Here is an 11,865-nt window from a genome sequence, read left to right on the forward strand (position 1 = left end):
ATAACGCATGTTCATATATTAGGTATATGTTCTTCCAGGACAGGTCTTCTGGATTTACTTGCCCACCTGCTCTCAAAACAAGACCTAGAAGCATACCTTTTAAATCTACATGGTAATTAAGTCATATAGACTATAGGGAATCCTGGAATTGACATTGAATCGCGTCGCACGATTCAACTCCTCAAAACCATGGAATTCCAACTCCGAACCGCATCACACGATTCAAATATTCAACAATATGGACCACAGGGAAACATGGATTTTCATCGAATTGCATCGCACAATTCAACTCATCAAATCCATGGAATCAACTCCGAATTGCATCACACGATTCGAATCATCAATAATATGGACCACAGGGAAACATGGATTCTCATCGAATTGCATCGCACAATTCAACTCATCAAATCCATGGAATCAACTCCGAATCGCATCACACGATTCAAATCCTCAATAATGAGAACGATAAGGGGAAGGTATTGGTTCGCATCCCCGGGAGTTCATCCCCGGAGAATACTCCTGAACTATAGAGCACCAATCAATCCCGAGCGTCACACTCGAGAAGGACCTTCATATATGGCCTGGGAGCATCCTTGGACATCGCATCACAAGGACAACCACATATAAGTAACAAGCATCGCACCGGTTACTACCCTCATGCCCATTATGTAACCCTTGTCCACGGCACAACCTTGTTAGTTGACCTTCGTTAATCCTTCACAATATGCATTCTAAGAATTACCTCACAATTATGTTTATTGAGTAAACATCCTTTTAACACTTATGTTAATTGTAGAACCTTTCATCTCTTGGTCCATATAACTCAATTCGTCATTACATGTGTTAATTATCTTTAATTAATCATGTATTGTACTTAGGTTAGTTTATATAAACCCAAGAGTCAATCATACATGTAACATACTAATATTTCACCAAGTTTTACTTTATTAAACAAGATACAAAAATATACAACTGGATTTTAGTAATATTTAGAAGTATGATAGAGTTATGGAAGCTTAGGCATCTCATAGCCCTTTCCGTTAGCTTTCCAACGATATAAAATTTGCGTCAATCGGATATACGATGCAAAAGTTATGAATTTATGAAGTTTCGAAAAAGCTGCCCAAAACAGTGATGTAACGGGTTACATGAATCATGTAACCGGTTACATGGCCCAAAAACTGCGTTTTCCCCCCCTTTTTTACACATGTAACCGGTTACATCAACCATGTAACCGGTTACATCGCTGACAGACCCAAAAATTCTGCATTTTAAGAGTTCTAAACCAGACCCAAACCCCTCTAATTGATTCCCAGCATCATAATTCAATCCCAAACGAATTTACAACATGCAATAGTGATCTAATGTACATATTACATTCATAAAACACAATCTCATCTTTAAATCAATCATGCATCAAGTTAGCTCACACTAAAACCCTTAACATGCAAATTCTTCCCCAAATTCTACCCAAGGTTTCTAATCTAATGGAACTCACCTTGATCAAGATTTATGAGATGAAGAGATGATTCTGAATTTGATGAAGATTATGATGAAGATAAGTTCTGACTTGAATGGTGAAAGGGATGATGATGATGTTCTTGATCATAGTTCTTCCTCCAAACCTTGCTAAAGCCTCACACATGCAAAATTCTTAATGAAAGATTCTTGAGCTCCTTCCTTCTTTCTTTCCTTTCACATTTCTCTCTATTTCTCCTTCAAATTCTGGTTTTTTGTTATCAAAAGGAAAAGAATGTGTAACCAAACAAATCCTTATTTCTCATTTAATGGGTGAATTGACCATTGTATCCTCCAACTATGCAATAATCACCAATTTGCTATTTGGTTTAATTCTAACCAATATATTTGGATTCCAACAATCCACTTAATCTCCCTCTCTTAAGAATTCTTAAGATAGAATTAGGTCTCACTTCACTTGTTTTCATGTTTAGAGAATTAGGGATGTTACACACACTGTTACAAAAAGGAGTCAAGGATAACACCAAGACCCATTCAGAGAGAACAAAACCTAAAAAGACAGCAAATTAAGCTTATTCTTTATAAAATCGACTATCAAAAATTAGGAATCGTAATAAAGTTAGTGTAATCAGGAACCGTTAGTTCTATATTAGCCAGAGAGTCGAATTTGAGTTGCAAGAAAGGACATATTAGTTGTAATGTTGACACAATTAATCCATCTAGTTCTAAAATCTTATGAGCGCAGGGAGGTTGAATAATAACTTTAAAATACTTGAGAATTTCAAAATCATGAATATTGATGAAAGAATGAGTTTTGAATATGTTTATCGTTAGCCCACAAACCGAGATAATTCTAGAAATAGCTGAGGAAGTAGTGGTTATTTTTAGGGGTGGCAAAACTGGCTCGTCCGTTGGGCATGTCCATTTTGCCTGCACTTTAGTGCGTGACAGGCCAAAGATTTAGGCCCTCACCCTCCAATATGTCCGCCTCGCCCTACCCTGTTTTCTTCGCAAGGTTTTGCGGGCATGATCATTTACATAAATTTTTGTTTTTTTATACTTAAAAGGTGAAGTGCTCGCGGGCTTTCCCCACCCTGTTTTCTTCGCGGGCTCTTGCGTGCATGATCATTTACATAAATTTTTATGTTTTTAGGCTTAAAAGGTGAAGTGCCTGCGGGCTTTCCCCGTCCTCACTTTTTTGCAGGGTGGACCTAGGTTTTAGGCCCGCATCCTCTATTGTGTCCGCCCGCCCCGTTTTTTGCGGACTTTTATGGGGCGGACCTAAATGAGACGAGCATGCTCGTTTTCCACCCCTAGTTATTTTATCCCTGAATCTTCGATAATTACGAGCTAACCAGATCAAATTAAAAATATGAATAACCGCCACATTGAAAATTAACTTGCATTGATTCGACCAAGTCCTCTCGTAAATGCACCAAATATCCTCCCAAATTATCCTAGTATTGATGCCCAAGGAAGAGATAATCCACTTCTAAAGATGAGCAACAAATGGACAATCATAAAATAAATTAGCAGAGCTTTCTCCTTCAGCAAAGCACAAGGAACAGATTGAAGGAAAAGAAAAACCTCTCCTCTTGAGTTAATCGCCAGTAGCTAGCTCATTCAAAAGCATCCTCCAAACCATAAAAGATTTAGATGGCAGGATAAATTTCCCCCAAGTTGACTCTTCAACTCTTTCAACTTAAAAAGCTGACATCTTTCAACTCAAAAGCTAAATCGATCATAAACTCCACTTCACGTTCTGGCGGTAACTCACTTACATCTTCAGGAAATACCTCCGGAAAATCACAAACTATTGGAAATTCACCAATTGTTCTTTTTTCACAGACATCCAAAGTTGACATCAACATAAACAACTTTGCAATATCTTGCACAAACTCATCCACTTGTTTGGCAAACGAAAATAAATCTTCCTTAACACCATTTTCAGGAAAGATAATTGTCTTATCAAAATAGTTGATATAAACATGATTATACTCTAACCAGTTTATACCAAGAATCACATCCAGTTGATCTAACGGAAAAAATATTAAATCAATTCCAAAATCTCCACTAAAGATACTCAACAGACAATTCAAACACACAAAAGAAGTAGACGCCGAACCCATAGCAGGAGTATCAATAACCATACTTCTACACATATCAGATAACACAAGATTCAATCTTATAGCACAATCCAAAGAAATGAAAGAATGTGTTGCACCAGTATCAATGATAGCAATCAAAGGTGTACCATTAATAAAGCACATACCTCATATTAGTCTATCCTTAACAATAGTCTCAGAACCAGAGAATGCAAACAATTTCCCTTTGACTTGCTCCTTCTTTGGCTTATCACACTTGGTACTAATGTGCCCTTGTCCACCACAGTTGTAGCAAGTCACACCCGCATCAACCTTACAATCAACAACTTCGTGACCTGGCTTGCCACACTTAAAACACTTCCTAAAATCTTCGTTGCACTCAGTAGCATGATGCCCATCAACATCATACTTGAAACACTTAATCGGAGTAATAACCCCTCCCCCACTTAGTTACCCGCCATAACCAACTTTCTGCTTCCTCTTATCATCATATGGTTTCCCATATTATTGTCCTTTCCCTTTTCCATCATTTAAAGACTTATAGTGAGAGGAACTCTCCCTACTATCTTCATCATAAATCCGATTCTTGTTAACCAACTCCGTAAATAGAGTAATATGTTGGTAACCGGTAGCCTTCTTGATATCATTGTAGCAACCTGCCCTAAAAATATAGATTTAGAGTCGCCACCTATTCTACCAAGGCGAATAGGAAACCTATGCAATTAAGAGATCAGGGTAAGATACTATATTCAGGTCGAGGGAAGGTGTTAGGCACCCTCAACCCTTTCCTAAAGGCTAACATTTCAAAGATAAAGGTTTATGGCAAGGTTTATAGCTAAGGAATTGAATAGGGGAAAAATTGAGATTTTAGGGAGGGGGCTCGCCTTGGTTATCCAAGTGCCTACGTATCTCCTTATGGAGAATCAGAGTCAACGTAGTTCGGGGAAGGGTTGTACGCCCTTAGAGTTGAGATTTGATTTGGTATGGTTTGAAGGCTTTTGAGTGGCCTATCGTAGTTGTGAACATCGCAGTTTTTGAAAGGATGAAAATCCGTAGTATTGTGGTTTAGTGTTTTAGATGTTTGGGCGTACAACCCTGATTTTAATTTGTTACCATTAGTCGCAATAATCAATATGTTTGATTACCACGGCTAACGGATTAAAGGGAGGATTGCTAACCACTATAATCGATAGATTGATTATCGCGAATAGCAAATGTGCGTATTTTAATTATCGTTACTCCTCATAATCGATAGATTCGATTACAAATAATAACGAATTTGGATGAAGAGAAAATGCTAATCATCGTAACCAATAAGATGGTTAAAACCATTTAGCAAAATAAATATTAGTATTTTAATTTATAGGATTTGATTAATTAAATTAATCGATTATTAATCATCGCGACCAATAAATTTAGTCGGAACGAATAATAATTTGAATCCTAATGTTTTGATACTTTAGCCCTGTCATACCCCAAATTTGTCCTACCCTTTAACTTTTAACTGGCTTAGGCTTTGCATTCATGTACATACATCACCTAGGTCATAACTCACATGCATGCATTCATACCACTGGTACTATTCAAAGATTAACAAGGAGGAGCTTTATTGCAAAGAATTGTTGATCAGAAAATAAGAAGACTGAGGTACAATCATATGGTTCTATGTTCATGGAAGCTCCTGAATTGGGGGTGTCTCTCTGCTTCAAATCAGGACATTGATTAGAGGGTACAAGCTTGCAAATCATCTGGTTCTTTAAATCAGAGTTTCTTTGACCAAAGTCGATCAGTTGACTTTCTGGTCAACATTTAATCAGAAGTGGCTTCTATGTGTGGGAGACTCCTCATATTGACTGTGTGGATGTGTTTTTGTTTGACTGGATGTGAGTGAAAGAGATTTAATCGGGAATTTCATCAATAGTCGGAAAAATCGGAACAGTTGACTTTTGGGTCAAAATCGGGAAAATTATTCAGATATTGACTTTTGGTGGAAAATTATTCAAGAAAAGTCGAAGAACGGATAAAATCGGGAGCTCGGCAAAAAGTTGGGAAAAATAGAAAAAAAGACATTCCAACACTTAGAAAAATTTTTGATGCTTAAAATCTCGTCGAGCAGTCCACTTCAGCACCAGATTACACGTGGCAAACGACATTTTCCGAGAAAGTTTCCAACATCAAAGTTGTTCCTCTCATGGAGGAGAACAACTTTGTAGTTGGACACTTTTTCATTTGAAGCTTATATGAAGAGTTAAAGTGGTGTGAAGTTGCTGGAAACTCATTTGAACCAAGGCACAATCCAGGTCACAAGGCAGGTCATGACCTGGCATTTTCACAAACACATGGCATGCCAAATCTCCAGTCAATTTTAGAGCTGTACAGAAGTGATATGAACGCAAACTAGGTATCATTCTCTTCCTTGCCATCTCCTCTATCCATTGAAACAAGAATTGGTACAATTGAGCAAATATTGAGTGAGATACAAGCCTTCAAAGTGGTGCCCCAACCCTGACCAAATCCTGCAGGCAGCCGTGACACAGAATTCTGGGCACGCAACGCATTTCAGCAAACACGTGGTGGGCCAAATGTCAAGGCCTCTCTCTTCCTCCACAAGTCTCTATCTTAAACAAGCCCAGTTCTAAGCTATTCCTTGCCATGTCCTCTATCCAATGAGACCAGTATCACTAATTTTGGACATGTATTGATCGAGATAGAGAGGCTCAAAGTACCACCCTCGCAGAGTCACGTTCCGGCCATACGCATGTGACAGCAAGCTGCTGGGCGTGTGCAGTGGTATTTGCATGAATTCAAGGCTGTTTTTCTCATACTTCCAAGCCTCATCTTGAGATATTTTCAACACCAATCTTGTTCTATCCCATGCCCTCTTTGATATGACCCCATTCTTGCATCATTTAACAACCCATGGATTGAGATATAAAGTGTTCAAAGTAGGCACCACAGCATGAGGGAAAAAAGAGTAAAAACAACACACAATTGCACTACACACACACTAAAGTCCCACATTGGAAAAAATGAGAAAAGGTGTGCTGCAAGTCCCACATTGGGAAAATGAGAAAGAGGCATTGCAAATTGGTTCAAGTCCCACATCCAAGAATTGTGAATTACAAGCCAATGGTTGCCCCATATAAATAAAAACTCACACACCTCATTCTCACTCACTTCCACTCTTCACTATATCACTACATAACTCTCTCCTCTCTCTCTCTCTCTCTCTCTCTCTCTCTCTCTCTCTCTCCTCTCTCCTCTCTCTCCGTCTCTCTCTCTCTCTCTCTCTCTCTCTCTCTCTCTCTCTTCTCTCTCTCTCTCTCCTCTCTCTCTCTCTCTCTCTCTCTCTCTCTCTCTCTCTCTCTCTCCTCTCTCTCCTCTCTCCCCTCTCTCTCCTCCCTCTCTCTTCTCTCTCTTTCCCTCTCTCACGCCCATCTCCGAGCTCCATTATTCACCACCACCATTTGGGATTCAAGAAGCACCATTGGTTTCATCTCATCCGGATATTGAAGGAACTTTGAGGCTCTCTCTACAGCTTAGTCCAAGACTCTCCCGCAAGTAAGATTCATAAACCTCTTTGCATATCATGTAGCAAGCTTATGCATATTGTATCTAAACATTAAGAGCCTTGAATTATCATCTCTGTTTGGTGTGTAATGTTGACTCTCTGGGTGCTGGAAATGTGTACTTGAACTATGCATAGAGTAGGAATTAATTGGATGCCATTAGTGATTGTTTTGATGTAGTTTTCATTAGCTAAAGCTTAAGAATCTCTTCATTCTGCATGATAGAGCGAGTATTATTAAAAACCGACTGCATTTTTGAAATCAGCACGAAAAATCGAGTAAGAGAGAGTTTCTGTTTTCGAATTCTGGATTTTTTTCCGTTCCGACGCGGTGGAGCCGCCGGAGAAGGCGGTGGTGCAGCCGGCGGCGCCGGCGACCCTCCCATGCAGCCGCATGCAGTTTTGTTACGTGGCATGTTCCTATTCGCACTAGTCCCCCACTCATTTGCAGCAACTTTTCATTCCATGATTGAGGGGGATACGTGTCAATGCATGATTAGCCCAGGAGATTTTTGTCCTTTAGTCACTTATCCACACACATGACCAATTGATGCCAAGTTATATTTTAGTTGCACGTTATATTTTAATAAAAAAGGACTATAGCATGAATAATTAAGATGCTGAGAAATAATTGAAACATGAGGTAAAATGGGGGAATAGATTGGATAGTGGAACGATGGGCTGCACGTATTGGGCCCGGAGTCTTTTTCTGAAACTGTACCCCTCACTTGCTATTGCACCTTCGCTACAGGATTGGGCCTTTAGTGCGCCTGCTACCCCCACCCCCCTTGTCTGAAGCCCATTTTTGTTTTAATTGATTTTCAGTTCATTAGAAAATACTTTTACACCCCCAGGTTTTAATAAAAAAAAAAGCAAACATTAGTAATTGACTTCTTTAACTCTCTTGCAATTAGTTCTTTCTTTCCTTTTAAATAAAGTGACAAAAAAACATTTTTACCCAATTAGTTTTTTTAGAAATTTTAGTTAATTGGATTTTAATTGATTGTTCCTTTGGCTTTGTGATTGGTTGATAAACCAAAAAAAAGAACAATAATAAAAATAGTCTTCTTAATTCCTTTTTGATTTGTGTTTTGTTTTTATGTAAATAAAAACTCCAAAAATATTCTTCCACTAGTTAGACTTTGTTTTTTTGAGTTTCTTTAATTCCTAGAATTTTTAATTGATTCTTTTAATTAGTATTTCTTAGAACTTTAATAAATCCTTGAATAACTTGTTCTTCTTAGTTTAATTCCAAATTGGACCCTTGCATGAACTAGATAACATAGTTTAGGAATAATTCTCATAATTGTTTGTTTTGGGTGTTGTATAGATTTAATCCTTTTATTTTGTGAATATTCTCCTTTGTGAAATGACCATTATGCCCTTGATCTTTAATTGCTTTTTCTTCCCTATTTTTCTTTTAGAATAATCAACAACATAGAATTAGAAATAGGCTAGTCTCCCTCCTTTTTTGCATTCTTTTCCTTTTTCAACCTTAAAACATTAATAAATACTTGAATAAAATCCCCTTAAAAAACACCAACCAAAAACACTTCAAAAAAAACCTAATAAATGTTCAGACTTAAAACAAAAGTGAGGAAGTGATGCGAGGCCTTGTGGCAGGTTCTCGTCATCACGGAATTACCCTAAAAGACACAAACCAATCATTTCTTTTTCTTTTGCCTGCTTGGCACCTAAGGGCAATGTCATTTCCGCTTGTACGCATCCTAGGTCGATCCCTTATGCAAAAGCGCGAACGTTGACTCCGCCCAACTAAAAAACACAAAAACAAACAGAAAATCGTGAGCCGAACTACGGCGCTCTGATTCCTGAAAAGGATACGTAGGCATCAAGTCGCGGGGCTTGAACGAGCACACTTGTAAATATTCCTTCTTTTCCCCGTATTTCTTTTGCATTCATTCGCATGTAGACATAGACATAGTACACACCCTTTAGATAGAAACAAACATAGGTGGATACCGTCGAGTACGATGGGCGCGAGGGTTGCTAATACCTTCCCCTTGCGTAACCGACTCCCGTACCTTGATTCTCTGGTCGCAAGACCCTGTTCCTTCCTTTGTTAGGTTTTCTGATATTCCTTTCCCTTATGGGATAAATATATTGGTGGCGACTCTGTTCATTTTTCGCGAGCGTGCGACAGCTGGCGACTCTGCTGGGGATGTTGCTAGACCTGTTGCTGGTCCATCCTTAGTGAGTCGATCCTAGCCTGCGTTTGTTTGTTTATTTACTGGGTGTTTATTTGTTTTATGTCTATACCTTGTATATATGTTTGCATGTTTACTGTTTGCATATCATGTTTATTTCTGTTTGCACGTCATGCATATGGATTATATTCTGTGTTCCTTGGGGTCTTCTGTTCTGTTTTGCAGGTTGGGTGGGGTGTTTTGAGGTAAAAGGCCCACTACCCAGGCCAAGTGACACCTAGGATTAGCGTGGATGCTCATGTTGGCTCCCGTAGCTCTTGCTACGATCGAGTTGATGTGGGGTACCACAACTGGGCGAGGTTCTTTCATGGAACACTGTGTCTGGCACTCTTGTTGCCTCAAACACTTTGTACCCCATGGGAACTATAGACCCCAGTGACCATTAGGGACCACCTGTCCGTGTCTAGAATTCATACCCGTGAGTTTTGGGGAGGGACAGGATACTAGCCTTCATCATACCCGGATTTCCATTTTGCAATCTGAAGTCGAAATTTTGAACCTGTTACAATCAGTATTACCCAGATGTTCAGAGCTGCGAGGGACATTCAGTCTCTCACCACATCATGCACATGACACATCATGCTATTGCATCCACCTCACTTCATTCGTGGAGAATCCTAAAATCTATTTCTAAAGAGAAAAGAAAAGAAAAAGAATATATATATACCTTTTTGCAAAAAAAAAAAAAGAAGAAGAAAAGGATAATGAAAAGATTTTAGGATTCTCCCAATGAAATGCATTCCACCATATCATTTAACATGCATGTTCATTTATTTTCAGGAACTTTTTGGCTTTGTCTCCGACTAACACATGGCTCCACCACTGAAGACTGGCAAGCGCAATTACTCTTATTCTTTTGTGAATCCTAATCTGAAGTTTGTTGAGTGTTTGGCAAAGAAGATCACACCGGATGAGTCAACCAATTTCCGAGAGAGATATGGGTACATTCTGAGTCTCCTCAAGATGCCATTTACCAAGGATGAGCAAGAAGGAGTTCACACTTTGCTTCAGTTCTATCATCCTTCCCTCCGTTGTTTCGCATTCACTGATTATCTTTTGGCTCCTACCTTGGAAGAGTATTCGTCATTCCTTGGCATTCCTGTTGGGAAAGAGGTACCTTATTATAGCGCCATGAAGGCCCCTGATTCCATTGAAATTGCTAAGGCTCTTTATTTGAGCAAGTCAGTTGTAGAGGCAAATCTCACCAAGAAAGGAGGTCGTCATGGTTTTCGTATGGAGTTCCTGGTTAAGAGAGGTTGTGATGCTGCTGAAGCCAAAGAGTGGGACACTTTTAGAGCTATCTTGGCTCTAAGTATCTATGGTATTGTGATGTTCGCAAATGTGCCTGACTTTGTTGATATGAATGCCATCCACATATTCATTCTGCAGAACCCCGTTCCCACACTTCTGGGGGATGTTTATCATTCCGTTCATCATCGTAATGAGCAGAAAGGAGGTTTGGTTAAATTCTGTGCTCCGCTGCTATACCGTTGGTTCAGATCACATTTGCCAGAGCGTGGAGCTTTTGTTGATAGTAGGTATACATCCAGATGGGCTGATAGAATTATGGGGCTTAGAGCTAAGGACATTGTCTGGTACAACCGATCCTTGGACCATATGGAAGTTGTTATGAGTTGTGGGAAATTCAAGAATGTGCCTCTCATGGGCATCAGAGGTGGTATCAACTATAATCCTATCCTGGCTAGAAGGACATATGGGTACGCTTTCATTAGTCCTCCTGAACAAGCAGAGGTTGCTGAGAATATTTACTATCATTCAGCCACCAATGTTGGGCAAATGGCAGAAGTTGCGCAAGCCTGGAAAAGTATTTGCTGGAGAGATAAAAAGTACTTTGGTCAAAGAGACTGTGCGACTTATAAAGACTATACTGAGTGGGTTGAAGCCGTGGCCAACACCCAAGGGATGCCATTCCCTCCAAAAGATCCTTTGTATCCTCCTGTTGATGTACAACCCGACATTGTCTCCATGCCTCGTTATAATCAAACTGTTGAGCAGAATAGGAAGTTGACTGAACAAATGGAGACAATGCAAGTTAAGATGAATACTGATAGGCAAGAGAAGCTTTCTGCTCTTCACAAGTTGAAAATAAAAGAAATAGAGCTTGAAGAGTTGTATGCTAGAGGAAGTACTTCCCAGAAAAGGCCAAGGGTGACAGAAGATCCTAAATTTACTGAAACTCAAGAGAGGAAGCTGAAGGAATACTACGAGACTCAGTTGGCAGATTTGACTAAAAGGCTCCAGATTCAGACTGAAAATGCCAATTCGGAAAAGACTCGTCGAAAGAAAGCGGACAAGCTCTTGTTGGATCGCCAGAATACCATAGAGAAGTGTTATGAAGAGATCCGAAAGCTGAAAGGCCAGATAAGAGAAAAAGACCAAGAAAATGTCCAAGTTCAAGAGGAAGCTAGATATTGGGAGTTGAAGAATCGCAACATGGAAACCATGCATTTCAGAAAAGACCTGCTGA

At 39.4% G+C, this 11,865-nt stretch overlaps 1 protein-coding gene across 1 annotated transcript; it reads right to left on the reverse strand.

Moving 5' to 3' along the window:
* Positions 1-3,176: 3,176 nt before the first annotated feature.
* Positions 3,177-3,756, reverse strand: LOC131659832 (uncharacterized). Its single transcript, XM_058928960.1, has 2 exons — positions 3,752-3,756; positions 3,177-3,633 (listed from the first exon to the last, which is right to left on the reverse strand). Exons 1-2 carry the CDS (start codon positions 3,754-3,756, stop codon positions 3,177-3,179), a joined length of 462 nt encoding a protein of 153 aa, XP_058784943.1.
* Positions 3,757-11,865: the final 8,109 nt, after the last annotated feature.

This window comes from Vicia villosa, linkage group LG3 (genome assembly GCF_029867415.1).
Source record: "Vicia villosa cultivar HV-30 ecotype Madison, WI linkage group LG3, Vvil1.0, whole genome shotgun sequence".
Taxonomy (NCBI): Eukaryota; Viridiplantae; Streptophyta; class Magnoliopsida; order Fabales; family Fabaceae; genus Vicia; species Vicia villosa.